We start from the raw sequence: 15,335 nt of genomic DNA, 5'->3' as shown, positions 1-15,335 counted from the left end.
AACCACACCCCTGCTAGTGCACAAGGAGAAACCACACCCCTGCTAGTGCACAAGGAAAATTATAATCACCTGCTATGAAACAGCTTCTTATCCCACACCTGGGATTAAGACAAAAACATAGTCACATGACATAACTGGGTTTTGTTTTGAGTTTTGTTTTGTGTTGAGAAACCAAAATTCTCAATACACTATATAAGCCTGTTGTGCTAAAGAATTTTACCAGAAATTACCAGAAAAACCTAGATGGAGGATTTTTGCCAAAAGCAGTTCATTGTTTGTTTTTCTTTATCTGCTCAATATGAATCCCACTGTATCTTTAGTCTTTCAAAACCTATTTTTAATGATGGTTCTTAAGTGCTTTAACCTCCCTTTTAGCCCACAGCCCACCACCCACCACCAGAGGTAGTGGGAAAGAAAGGATACAGGGAAGTGGATCTGTTTAGAAAGGTTCTTTGTAGCAACTCCCATCTGTGTTGTCTGGAAATCAGCAGTTCAGTTCACAGTTAGCAGCGGCAGCAGCTCCATCCACTCGCAAACACTTCACAGATCCAGCAGTCCAGTTTGGTAGAGTTGGGATAGCAAACACAAATTAGCAGCAGTGGCCCTACCTAGCAGAGACAGCCGGGCCTCAGCCTCAGTGTGAGTCAGCAGGAGGGACCAGGAGGGACACCAGGAAAAGTTTCTGACTTTGCCTCTCTCAGAGAGAGAGAGAGAGAGCTAGCTCTCTCTAGCTGTTGTACAGCTAGCTCTATCTATAAACAAGCTTAACTCAGCCTCCATCACTGTCTGTCAAGTCCTATTGTATATTTATGACATATATATGCTATGATTTATGCTGCAGTAGTTACACAAAGAAGTTCTAATTGACCTCTATTGTGATTGGTTTCCAAGAACACCAAAGCACAGAACATAACAGAGTATGCAATCAACTCAATAATGAGAAAGTTTCCTTGTAACAGAAGTAACAGCATAAAATGGCTGGCTAGACAGGCATCAGTTACTCAGGCCTTACATTATACACTCCCACAGACCGTAAGCATGTACCCACTTTCTCTGTTGTGCTCCCCATCACCTAAGAGTCCCTGGCACAGCTCAATGGGCACACGGGGTGATTCTTACTTGTTAGCAGTCCTTGGCGTCTGTTCTCCCCACCTTCACCCTTCTCGTACCTTGACTTCTAGCCCTTTGAAGTTTTATTAGACTCATAAATAGATAACCCAAAGAGAGTAAGTAAGTAAACGATTTTGTGAATTTAAAGGTGTCTCATGGTTGTTTATTTTTCTAAGTTGTATAAATTATAAAATTATATTTATATAAAATTAAAACTTTGACCATTACTTTCTCTTAGCCTTAGGTAATTGTACATAAAATGAATGAATAATGAGACTCATACTAACTTTTCATTAAAAGGAAAGTTTAGGGCTCTTAGGTCAAAGGTTAGATTGTGAAATTCCCAGGGTCTTTCATTATTCTTGTGTATTTGAAAGTAGTTCAGTCAAAATGGTTACGACTGAGGAAATGAAGTACGGGTACTCTTCCTTCTTCATTGCTTAAAAAAGTCTTGTTTTGCTGGGCAGTGGTGGCGCACGCCTTTAATCCCAGCACTTGGGAGGCAGAGGCAGGCTGATTTCTGAGTTCAGCAGTTCGAGGCTAGCCTGGTCTACAGAGTGAGTTCCAGGACAGCCAGGGCTACACAGAGAAACCCTGTCTCGAAAAACCAAAAAAAAAAAAAAAGTTTTGTTTTCTGTTGCTTTGTTTCTTAGAACTTTACAGACCCAGTTTTGCATTAGCTAAATGCATAGAGAAAACCATGGTAGACCAGAAAGCGCTTTCACTTAATCTTTTATTAAAAATTACCTCAACTCTGCATTATAATCTATGATTTACTATTTCCTAGGACTTACAATGTACATTCTAGATACTGTCTCCATACCTTATTTTTTTAACTTAATTTCCCCATGGTCAAATTTAAATATTTTGGAAGCCTTCAATGCTTCCATTATGTATAGACTCATACATGCCAGAGTTACTAATTTCTAATAGTATATATATCCCATTGTATGGGGACCCATACATACCAGAGTTACTAATTTATAAATGAATGCAATCTTAAGAAAAGCATAAGCTGAAAGGCTTGACCCGTCCTTCTGTCTTTGAATATGACTACTGTTGCTATGGTAATTGCTGAATTAGAATGCCAACACTTGACTTTTGGTTTGTCCTAGAAGTGTAGAATGGGCAAGAAGTCAAGAATGTGGCTTTGACTGTGTTCCTTTTTGAGTACAATCAGTGCACCACCATGAAGTCATACATTGCTTCTCAGGGAAAGGAAAAGACAAACCATTACACTACTGAGATTAGCATGTGCCTTCTGAGTGCTAAGTCAGAGCTGGTAACAGGAACAATGTGTTCATGAAATTAAATGTATGGTGGGCCATCTGTACATACACACCGCATATTATACGTACCTATTTTAATAAACATTTCCCTTCAAAAACTATAGTATTTTGGTGGATGTGAAATGACATTTCAGTGTGGTTATAATTTGCATTTCCCAGTGATGATTTCAGGGGTTCTACCCAGTGCTGAGAGCAGAGCTAGGAGAAAGCTGTAAGTTGGGCATGGTGAACATGAATAAAATACATGAATCGAGATGTTTGGTACTGCATAATGAAACCCATTATTTTATGCATTAATAAAAATTTAATGTAAAAACTGACAAGGCAGGTCGTGGAGAGATGTCTCAGAAGTTAAGAGCACACTAGATGCTCTTCAGAGGACCTGCGTTCTATTCCCAGCAACCACATGTTATCTCAAAACCTTCTATAGTGGGGTCTGATGCCATCTTCTGGTGTGTAGATGCACATGCAGACAAGGCAACCATATACCTATAATACATAAACAAATACATCTTACAAAAATAACAAAGTGGTAGAAAGGCAAGGCTGGCAACTGAACAATTATAGTTACTGAATTTATTTAAATACATAGTTTTTTTTTTTAAAGATTTATTCTTTTCTGTATGAGCACACTGTAGCTGTCTTCAGTCACACCAGAAGAGGGCATCAGATCCCATTACAGATGGTTATGAGCCACCATGTGGTTGCTGGGAATTGAACTCAGGACCTTTAGAAGAACAGTCAGTGCTCTTAACCACTGAGCCACCTCTCCAGCCTTTAAACATATAGTTTTAATATTAGGAATGGAATTAATAAGAGGTACTAAACAGCTTTTAATTTCTTATCTTAAAAAGTCTTTATAGGATCTTTAAAATATCATTGTGTGTGGAGAACTCAAGTTCACTGAGTCATGATTTTGTGTAACGTGTCATAGTTCTTGACTAATTATGACTTAATTTTTTACTTTATTTTATGATTATTTACATTGTTTGCTTACATATAAATATACTCCGTTTCAGTAAATTCAAATGGTCCCTGGAGTGTTTTTTTATTTATGTATGTCCCATGTCGACATTATCTACTAATTTCTTGTGCTGTAGACGAGACGTTAAAGGCTATTTAGATAGAAAGAGCGCTTCAAAGGGAGTTGCAGGTACAGCCTGCTGTTGAACGGATTCCTTCTGAAAGCCTCCACTCTTTTTCCTCTAAGTCTTTTGGGGCGCATTCCACTGTGTAGTTTATTACTTCTGTCTTTTAAAAGCAAAGTGTCTGTTAATCAAGGTAAAATTCACATGCCTATTTACCGCTATACAAAGGGTTTCAGTGCAGCCCTCTGTCCCTCCTGAGGATAGTCAGGGCTTTTCGCTGTCACCCTTAGGCAACCTCATCAGTAATTGGAAAAGTAGGGCCACACCCTATCAGCAGCCCCTCCCCGTGATCTCTGGCAGCCTCCGACTTGCTTCCTGCTTTGCCGTTATCTGTTCTGGACATAGCTTATAGATGAAGCACTGCAGAATGTGGGCTTTTATGTTTGGCTCTTTTCACTTAGTGCACTTTTAATTAAAAAGAAATTGTCTAAATTCTACCATGTTTCAGAAAGTCATTAATTTTTCTGTGGTTGAATTAATATGTCACTATATGGTTAATAGTGTATTTTTAATACTCATTCTTGAGCTAATGGACACCTTTAGCTTTTTCTACTTGTTGACTATTATATGTAATGCTGCTATGGACATTCATGTGCACTGTGTGTGTGTGTGTGTGTCTGTGTGTGTACATTACATATTTTTTTAATTCTCTTGACATGGACCTGGGAATGAAATGGCTAGATAATGTAGTTGCTACATGTTTAGCTTTTCTGAGGAATGGCTTTTTCATAATGACTCTTTTACATTCTTACTAGGAATGAGTGAGAATTCAGTTTCCTCCATGTTTGTCTGCACTCGTGTTTTATTGTTTAGAAGTTAACTTGTTTATGTATGGGTGGTTTGCCTGCAAGCATGCTTGTGCACTGTATGTGTGCCTAGTGCCCATACAGGCCAGAAGAGGATATTGGATCTCCTGAGACTGCAGATGGTTGCGAATCGCCATGTGGATACTGGGAACTGGACCCAGGCCCTCTGCAAGAGCACCCAGTGCTCTTAGCCACTGAGCACATCTCCAGAGTTTTTGTTTTTTTCTGTACAACGTTATAATGTCAAGGTGATGACAAATGATCTCTTACTGTGGCATTGACTGTCATTTCCCAGTTGAAAATGAAAGACACTGAGCATCATCAATTTACTTACTGTATATCTTTTTTGTATTCAAGTGTTTTACCCATTATAAATTAGGTTGTTTATATTTTGGTTCTTAAGTTAAAACAGTTTTTACTTGCAATTAGTAAATCATTGTGTGATATAATATATTTTTAAATATTTATTTTATGTATATGAGTACACTGTAGCTGTCTTCAGACACACTAGAAGAAGGGATTAGATCCCATTTCAGATGGTTGTGAGCCACCATGTAATTGTTGGTAATTGAACTCAGGGCCTCTGGAAGAGCAGTCAGTGTTCTTAACTGCTGAGCCATTCTCCAGCCAATTTATATACTACAGTGTGATATTTTAATGTCTTTACGAAGTGTGCAATGGTCAGGCTAGGATACTTAGCTTACACATCACCTCAGACATCAATTATTTCTTTGTGACGGGAACACAGTTCTCTATCAGTTGTTTTTGAGAGAATTTAATTTATTTTTGGTTTTTGAGACAGGGTTTCTTTACTTAGCCCTGGCTGTCCTGTACCTTGCTCTGTAGAGCAGCCTGGCCTCTAACTGAGAGATCCACTTGCCTCTGCCTCCAGGGTCCTGGGATTAAAGGAGTGTGCACCACTGCCTGGCAAACTGTTTATGTTTTTATAAGTAGAATTGTGAGATTTGACTCCCTGTCTCCCCACTCGTATACAACTTAAAAATATCACAGTGTATACTCTAAGATAGTGCTTTTAACAAGGACAAACTGTGTCAGTGTTATCTCAGAAAGTTGCAGTAGCAACTTTGAGTAGTATGGACTTTAATGTAGGCATTGTGATTTTACTTAAATTATTCTAGCTCCTGGCTTTAGACGTTTAATGTTATGTAATATGCATACTGTTTTTCTATTTTACTTTGTTGTATGACCAAGTGTTTCCTAGGGAAATGCTACACACGTCTACTCATGCCAGATAGGAGTGTTAGTTTGGCCCAAGATGGAGTTACCTAAGGCACTATGGTGAGTTGAATAGGAGTGGCCCCCATAAACTCATGTGTTCGAATGCTTAGCCCATAGGGAGGTGCATTGTTAAGAGGTGTGGCCTTGTTGGAGTAGGTGAGGGCTGGTTGGAGGAAGTGTGTCACTGTGGGGCTGGGCTTTGAGGTCTCGTATATGCTTAAGTTGCACCCAGTGTAACTCAGTCTCCTGTTGCCTGCCAGTCATGATGTAGAACTCTTGACTCCTCCAGCATCATGTCTGCCTGGGCACTGTTATTCTTCCCACCATGGTGATAATGGACTGAACCTCTGAAACTGTAAGGCACCTAATTAAATGTTTTCCTTTATAAGAGTTGCCTTGGTCATGTTGTCTTTTCATAGTAATGGAACCCCTAAGTTCAAGATGAATTTCCGACCCATGTGGGAACCAGCCCCCTTCAGGGAAATGGTCAGAGGTCATCTGACCCTTACTTCACTGAGCAGTCTGTGCACAGCATCTTGATCTCTTCCTCTCACAGAAGTGCTTACAGAAGTGCTTTCCCCATAATGCTGATTTGACCACTCTCTTGTCCAACTAAAACCACCTGATGAGACCCCAAACTCCTTTTTTGGTGGGGCTGTTCTTTTTTCTCTTGGGGACAGTCCTGCAGGTTTTGCCTCTAATAGAGCTTTGTGTTGACCTGAGTACTGTGCTAGTGTTTCCTTCTGTCATTTAGCCTCATAGGGATACTTTGAATGGGTTGCCATGGATTAAGGTACACACAATTCTAGTATCCAGCAAAGCACACATATTTAGAACATTAGTGGGTGACCAATAAATCTGTAACTCAGCATGACCCCCCTGGTTGCTTATGTATGGCCCTCATTTTCAGACAACCTTGGCCACCCCATCAGAGGAGCATCTTGGGCGGCTCCCACCCTGGGACACCTTCTTCCATAAAATTGGGGAACTACTGTTTCTTTGTTTTCTGTTTCTTTTAACCCTTTGGAGAACTGTTGGTCAACCTTTAAGGCCTTCCAAAGACTCACAAGCACAGAAGTTGGCTGTTAATCAATACTTTCCAGCTTGACAAAATTCTAGTCACACTTGTCTTCAGGTGACCCAGACAGTCCTCTTCCCTTGTTTACTATTTCTTTCATTTCCTCCAGGCTACTCTCTCACTTTACAGCCACTCTCTACATCCTGTAAGACACTGAGATCTGCCAGAGCCTCTCCTGCTTCATAAAGACCTCACTGTCCCATCCTGGGGCTCAGCAAAACTACTAAGACTTTATACTAATCTCTAGGTCCCTCTTGAATCAACTTTTTCCTTAGTTCTCCTTTGAGCATAGTTCTGTGTGGCCCAGGGAACTGAGGTTCACATACAGCCTCTCACATTCCCACCTCCCTCCATAGTACTGGCTCCTCCTACCTCCCTCCATAGTGCCAGCTCCTCTCACCTCCCTCAATAGTGCTGGCTCCTCCCACCTCCCTCAATAGTGCTGGCTCCTCCCACCTCCCTCCATAGCTCCCACTCGTCCTCCATTCCTGTTCATTTATGGGACTTCAGATGGAGATAATCACATGTTCCTAAAGACTCCGATAAGCCGGTCCATTAGGGACTTATTTCCTCATAGTATCTCAGGTAATGCAGCCTTTGCCTTAAGGAGGGATGGATAATCATATTACTCAGTTTTTCTGCCTCCACAGCAGTTAGACTGGACCCATCTGCTCCCATGTCCCATGGCTGCACAAGTCAGGCTGTATTAGGCCCTTTGGTTTTAAGAAAGTCTTCTCTAGCTGGGCAGTGGTGGCACACGCCTTTAATCCCAGCACTTGGGAGGCAGAGGCAGGTGGATTTCTGAGTTCGAGGCCAGCCTGGTCTACAGAGTGAGTTCCAGGACAGCGAGAGCTATACAGAGAAACCCTGTCTCATAAAACCAAAGTCTTCTCTAATTCCTACAGCTCAGATGCTGACAATTTTGTCATTACCATAGTTCCTTGCACTAGACCATTGTTAATGTCCCCATCTTATAGACTGTTCCCTAACGGTTTTTCTTAATAAAGTTGAACCTGTGGGATATCTTCTATTGCTTTTACCATGTTCTCCTCTGCCCCACTCTCTGAATCTTCCCATTCCAAGTTCTTGAATCCCAGGAAGGGCTTTGAGCATGAATTTAACTTGTACTTTGTTTTCCCTCTTTCCCACAAGCCTTAAGAAGTAGCAAGCCAGCAGCTCTCTCGTCCTCTCATTTACATACTAGCCCCAGGCTAGATAGAGGCTAACACAGAGGAGGCTGCTGCATCTCTCTGCTGAATCTCCTTTTTGTTGCAATTGTTCCTTCACACAAACATCTCAGCTTCAGTTGCATTTCTAACTACACAGCAGAAGTCAGGTAAGCTCTGCCTATCGGCAGTCTCAACCCTGTGTGCCAGTCTTAAGTACTGCAAGACTTCCTCCAAACCTTTAACTGTTTTTAGGGCAACTCCTTATTCCTGTGGTGGATTCCACTCATCACGTAGGCATGCCAGCCCACACTACATAGACGATGGCTGCCACCTTGGGATTCCTCCCACAGTCACTCCTAATCCTGAGGCTCAGCCTTATTGCCTGTCTCACTGCCCAAAGCAAGAAGCAGCCACTGCTGTCATAGCACGACGGCACACTAACACACACTGTCCAGGAAGGGACAACTCTGCTGGAATTCCCTCCATGGATGCTCCTCACTCAGGCTTCACAGCCTCAGTCATATGGCCTTGCTACTTATAGTTAGGACCATGCACCCACTTCTCTCCAAATCATCTGTAGTTCTGTTGTGTCCCTGTTCAGGTGCCAATTATGTTGAGTGACAAAACTTTTCCTGGGGAGATGCACACATGTCCCAAGATAGGGAGCCCCTGAGAGACCAAAGTACAAATGCCACCAAAGTCCAACTTGGTGAACCAGTGATTTTCATTGGAATTACTTATAGGAGCAGAAATGGAAAAACAGCTACATCACCAAAGCCACAAAGCCAGAAGGCCTTGAACCTTGCTTTTTGAATGCTGGGTTATAAGCTTTTTGTTGTTATTGCTTTTGATTGGTAATGAAATGGTCAGAAGCAGGTTTGATGATATTCTACACTATTTCTACTACAGTAGTATATGTAATAGGTCCAAATGATGAAATCCAACATGACATTTGTGTTCAGTCACTGTGGCGCAGACTGCCACAGTCATTCACAGTTGCTCTGTGAACTTCTGAACAGTCACTGAGATTATGTCACAGGAGATTACTGGGTGATGAAAACTATGATACATTATAAATTACCTGAATTGCACAACTATCTTTATCAAAGTATAGAGAACAGATTTGAAGAGTTCGTACCAAAATATTAACTTATTATCTCTGCTCATTAGGATGTTTTGTTAAATTGAAAGGAATCATATGTTGCTGATACGTTTTGGAACATGCTGCGTTCTGAGCCATGCCATGCCTCATCCTGCGTTTTAGATGTTAAAACTGCATGTATTATAATTTCAGTAATGTTAGTGTAATTAACTTGTATCCCTAGATCCTAATTTTCACTGAGGTGGATATACAAATATTATACAATAAGGAAGCTTTGATTTCTAGTTGGTGACTTTATTTCTTTGGATTATGATACTTTTGTGCCCAATGTTTATTTGGTTAATTTATGATTGCAGACAACTTTAAGCAACCTCGGTCTTTCTGTCAGAGAAATGATAGAAGAGAAGTAAGAGCTCTTTTTTTTTTCTGAAAAGAGTAATATAATTACTATGTTATTGATATATAATTATGTATATTCTAGCAAACTAATATATAGTTTTAAAATATATATATTAGTTTGCTAGAATATACATAATTATATATATTCTAGCACATTGCAAACTGGATGCAGAGACATATTATGTATTCACACATTCTACCTCCCATTTGTACTAAATTTTAATGATGAAGTTAAGGTAGTATTGATGATTTACTAATGAATATATTTTAAACAATCAAAACACCTTAAAGTGGGTACAGCTGTAATTCGGAGGGAGCACGTAGATGATTGTAACGCTATAACTCCAGCTATTGCCACTTGCTTCCCTTATTAAGATTAAAATAATCAAATCCAATATTTGAAGGGCTGAGTCAAGAGAGTTGAGCTAGCAGGGACAGAGGGAAGATTAAGGATACATGCCCTGAGTCACTTTTGCCTGCTGATGTTTAGGGCTGCTGGTAAGCGGACTGCAGACCTGGTGGTCCATTAGTCTTTGCATCCAGTTTGCAGATTGCTGGAATGCTTTAGTAAAATTCATTTGTTTTTGTCTTATTCTAAAATTCTCTATGTGATTTGCTTCTTTTTTTAAAAAGTTTCATCTTTAGGAACTTGTATGTAAGAGCTTGTATGTAGCTATAAATTACTTTCTGTTAAGCAGTGATTTTACAAATTATAGCACTTTAAGATGTTGATTATAATCAGGAAATGTCATTACATCAAATGCTCTGAAGACCATAATCTGAGGGTCTTTTTCCCCCTTCTCCCTCTAGTGGGCAGAAGTTATTTTAAAACTGTAATATGGTAATAAAAAATAAATAAATAAATAAATAAATAAAACAGAAAAAATTAAATAAAACATCCAACAAAAAATAAATAAAATAAATAAATAAATAAATAAATAAATAAGGGGGCTGGAGAGATGGCTCAGTGGTTAAGAGCACTGACTGCACTTCCAGAGGTTCTGAGTTCAAATCCCAGCAACCACATGGTGGCTCACAACCATCTGTAATGAGATCTGATGCCCTCTTCTGGTGTGTCTGAACACAGCTACAGTGTACTCATATATAAAAAATAAATAAATCTTAAAATAAATAAATAAATAAATAAATAAAACAGAAAAAAACTGTAATATGGCAGAGTTCGTTAGTATTGGGTGTATCATAATATACTCTCAGATTTAAAAAAATTAGAAGTGCTGTTATTTCAGAAACATTAAATAAACTGTTCTTTTCCTTTGCAGACATAATAGTGGATCCTTGAATGTCGAAGATGTACTTACCAGCTTTGACAACACAGGAAATGTTTGTAAGTTATATGATAACTATAAAATATATTCAGTGCTTTAAAAAGCAAATTTTAGTTTTCCCCTAATATTTATTATACTGTGTGTTTATACTTATGTTATATGTGTGCATACACATATAAATATATTTATAGATATATGTATGCATGCATATTAGAAATTCTTGGTGCCTTTAGGTGTAGAATGTTCCCCATAGGAGATGCATACTAAATGGGGCATGGCAGTTTTTACCAACACTTTATGGTGATGCGTGTGTTGGAGACAGAATATAGATCAGAAGGAAGTCTGGATGCCCTGGTGCCGGTCCTGTTTCTTGTTTCCATTGTGACTTTTCCCGGAAGTCCAGTTGTTGGTCTGCTTCCTCCTCTGCTTGCTTTGGTTGCTGTACTCTTCACTCTTTTGGTGCCAATTAAATCCATAATATGTTCTTCATGATGTCACTATACTTAAAATGCAAGTTTTTGATTAAATAATAGAGGCTATATTTTTGTCTAAATCTCTGATTAACTGGTGATCTATTTCTCTGCTGAGAACTTCACTTAAGCATTTATAAAATAATGCCATATGATGAAAGAAATCAGCTAAGAGTATACTCACATTACAGTTACGTAACATATCATAAGAGAGTTCAAAACTCTCTGTGAGCTACCAGACTGCCTGTCTAAATCCCCCATGAGTCCCTAAACTTTGGGACAAAGTGGGACACCGTCTTTTCACCAGAACCCAAAGCAATTTCTGAAGTCTAGTGGGAACTCGATAAGCATTTGCTGGATTTCATCATCACATTTAAATCCATCTCAGCCCCAAAGCTCTACAAATGTCTCGGCGGTAGGCTGACAACATCTTTGCTCTTTTGCTGAGCTGAGTGGAAACTTAGCAAAGAGGAATAAACACTCTCTGGTATGTAAAAAAAAAAAGAATAATGATTTGTGTTGCATAGGAGACTTATCAAAATAATGACTCATTAGTAAACCTGACCATTTCAAATTTAAAAATAACTCAAATTTTTCTAAGAGGAAATATCATAATTACTTATCATCTATTCTTAAATGATAAACCTTTCAGATAGTACTGTTTTACCAAATGGATGGGTTTTAATTGAATAATATATAATTAATTTTGTTGTATATCCACATTTTCGTTAGTTCTTGCTTGTAAAGTTATATTTTGTCACTAAGGAATCTGTAAATGTTCTAGTCTATTACTGTAAAATAGTTAGAATGGCATAGTTTTCTTTTGCATGGACAGTAATAGATTCCCTTTTAGCTTATATGTATTGGCCTTTAGTGAATTCTGACTTAGGTGTATGCTGCAGTTTTGTTGGGAGCAAGGCAAGGACTGGCCAAGGGATGCTGTGGTGGTTGAGGACACACTCTTCATTAAACCACAGTAATGGTGAATATCATTAAGTCAGCCCTTTGTGCACTCACGTTTAGGATAGGATTCTGGAATGTGAAATATAGACTTTTAAATTCAGTCACATAAAGCAAGTATTGTTTTCTTGACTCACTATGAAATAGGGCCACTAGCTGGCAGCACTGCATACAACAAAACAGTCTCCTAAGGGTCCAAGGTATTAATTCACACACAAATAACTGTCTCTTCTGTCCTTCTCTAACATCTTCTCCATCACCCACACCCCTTAGCTGTCTCACTGATGAGTGGAGAAATCACACGCGGATGCCCTCGCCTGCTTTGTGTCCTGTGTTGAAAAAGCCCTGTGTTGTATGTTGAGAATGCCCAGTGTTGTGTGTTGAAGACACTTTTCCTGCTCTCTGTTGTGTAGTAGGGAACTTCAGAACAAGACATGTCTGAACTTGATTTTCATGCACTTTTAAAGACTGCATATAATTCATAGACACTGGAGGACCCTCTGATCCTCACAGGTGATGCTCAGCAAGTGGAAGCTACTTCTTTATCACTCCTGGGGCTTGTAGTTTCAAACTTGTTTATAAGGGCTTTTAAGTATGTACAATTTATGTTGTTAAGGCTTAACGTAAAATAAACTTAAGTTAAAAAGAGTCACCAAAAGTTACTTCGGTGTTTTAAAATGAACTATTTTGATTGAACTAAAAAGCCAGAGAAATTAGAAAAAAACAAAAGTTTATTAAAATATTTTATCATAATAGTCTTAAGAACCTGAAAATATTGTCAAATGACAGATGTAGTAACAAAAACAAGGTGTATTAAGGCATTTTTTGCTTATAACATTTTGGCATGTGAGAGACTGGGTGTATGTGTGCTCTGTGTGTGTTCATGTGGGTGGTTGTATGTGTGTATGCATGCGTGTGGAGGCCTGAGGTTGAGGGCAGCAGTCTTCCTCTGTTCTCTACCTATTTACTGAGGCAAGGTCTCTGGAGCTTGGCCATGTAGCCAGGCTGGCTGCCCAGCCTGCTGTAGGGAGAGGTAGATGTGGGAGCCACACCCACCTGCCCTTTACGTGGTCTGGGATGTGAGCCCAGGTGATGGAGTGTGAGGCCAGCGCTCCCTTCCCTGAGTCATCTCCTGCTCCATATGCAACGTTCTACTTTGTGGTGCAAATATTATATGTGGAACACACTGTTCTTCATCCTTCCCGCCCACCTTCCTCCCTCCCCTCTTCTTTGCTGTTTGTTCCCTTTGTCCCCAGACAGTTCTACTTCCATGTCATGTATACCTATATGGTTTATGTGACTATGTTTACTCTTAAATATGTGACTGCGTTTACTCTTTAGTTTATAAGGAAAAGCGGTTGAAATTCCACTTAACAGATAAATGTATAAATACTGCTTAAACTTTTATGTAATCATCATAAAATACTCAGTCAAAAAAGTACTTTTTCACTTGATAAGTTGGATTTTATTAGTGTTGCTGGATAGAGTTTGTGAGTGGGAAGCCCAGCAGAGGGCGCCACAAGCATAATTCTGTTTCAGAGCACAGTGTAAAGCCACGGGAGTAACAGTAAGCTTTCATTGTATAAACATTTAAAGATGTGTTTATATACTTTACATACTTTCATTGATCAATTTCTAATATATTCAGTACATTTGCCAATTATTAAGAAAAAAGCTTTTTTAATGTTAGAATTCATTTTGTTTTGTTTTGCTGAAATGTCAGTTTTTCTACCTCTAGCCTTAAGTTCAGTTCTGACCCTCTGACGCTGATGGGGCTTGTGGTGCACAGGGCTGTGAGTTCCTCTAGAGCTGGTGCTGTAGCAGGCAAAGGCTGTTTACAGCGAGGAATGACTCTCCTGTGGTAGACACGATGAACACCACCGCTTAGGCTCTTCAGCTTACTATTACTTAATAACAGAAAAGTGATTAAAACATTTAGAATCATCAAAGTCTGCTGTTATACCCAGTGAATGCACTCCTTGTTTATGGAGTCATCCAGCTTAAATTTAAAAATCAAGTAATGGTTATGCTCATTTACGCTTTGATTGATTTCCAGAATTCCCAAAACTATATGTGAAAAGTCTTCCTAGTTTGAAGAAATAATTGAAATGTCTAATTATTTATTTCCTCTTATATTGGAAAAGAAAATATTTTTATACTTGCTTTTGTTATTTATATTTTGTTTGTAAACCTTAAAATAGCTTAAAATCTTGAGATGTATTTTACTACTTGACTTCTTTTCAATGATATAAGAAGAAATTAAGATGGATTTTATGAGCTGGATATGGGATAACTTAGTACTAGTGTTTGCCTACATTTCACAAGTGCCTAGGTTTCACTCTTAGTTTCAGAAAGAAACAAAAGTGTCAATGCGGAATTAATCATTTCTGCACACTGACTTACTGACTTGAGGACCCAACGTTTTGCTTTGTGGAAAGCAAACTATTTGAAAGTCATCCTTCCTATGGGTAAGCTGATCTGTTCTGTTCTCACTGCTCGAGAATATCCTTCTTAAGCTGCCTAGGCTGCTCTGCAGAGTGGGTGGGTACTGCCCTGTGGTTGCCTAGAAAGAGGTGCCAGTGTGTGAGCTAGGGGAAAGTATAAGGCAGCAGCCTTCATCACCAGTGACATCACTTCCGCTGATACCTGGTTAATGGAGTCTCTGTCTGACAGCACTGCAGTGGATTTCCTGTTTCCCTGTGGGCAGAATCCCCTTTCCTGTTAGGCCCCTTGACTTTTACTCAGAGAAGCCCACCATGCTGTTTCCCTAAAGTTGTCTCTTCTACTGAATTGATTTTTTTTGGGGGGAGTGGGAGGAGGAGAGAGAGACAAGATGTTTTTTTGTCGTTTCGGCTGTCCTGGAAATTACCAGGTAGATCTTGATGGCATTGATTATTCTCAGAGCTCTTCCTGCTTCTGCCTCCTGAATTCTGGGATCTAAGGTCTTTACCACCATGTACGGCCCAAAATGGTTTTTGAAGATGCGATTCTTCTCATCTTAGTTGACAACAAATTTAGATATTATAGCATCTATTACAGTTTTTTGGTATTTGCAATATCTTCTATGTGCTTGGGAATATAAATTTCCCTTACATATTTTTAAAGTGTACTATGTTTTGATAGCCTGAACAGATAAATCAATGTTTCTTATATAATTTATTGCATGTACATGTAATGTATATATCACATAGGTAATATATATTTAATAATAATACTGCACTAACTAGAAATATAGACATAATAAAAATTCAGAAACAATTCTATAAATGTAGACAAATA

The 15,335-nt window shown here is 39.1% G+C and overlaps 1 protein-coding gene across 1 annotated transcript in view; it reads left to right on the top strand.

Moving 5' to 3' along the window:
* Positions 1-15,335, top strand: part of Camkmt (calmodulin-lysine N-methyltransferase) — a 357,972-nt gene that overhangs the window by 10,513 nt on the left and 332,124 nt on the right. The window contains exon 3 of the mRNA XM_028765088.1: positions 10,621-10,685. Coding sequence (XP_028620921.1) covers positions 10,621-10,685 — 65 coding nt within the window. The remainder of the gene's footprint in view (positions 1-10,620; positions 10,686-15,335) is intronic.

Source organism: Grammomys surdaster, unplaced genomic scaffold, assembly GCF_004785775.1.
Source record: "Grammomys surdaster isolate TR1022 unplaced genomic scaffold, NIH_TR_1.0 149, whole genome shotgun sequence".
NCBI classification, from domain to species: Eukaryota; Metazoa; Chordata; class Mammalia; order Rodentia; family Muridae; genus Grammomys; species Grammomys surdaster.
Note: the sequence above shows the minus strand (reverse complement) of the source record. Positions and strands in the feature narration are given on the sequence as shown.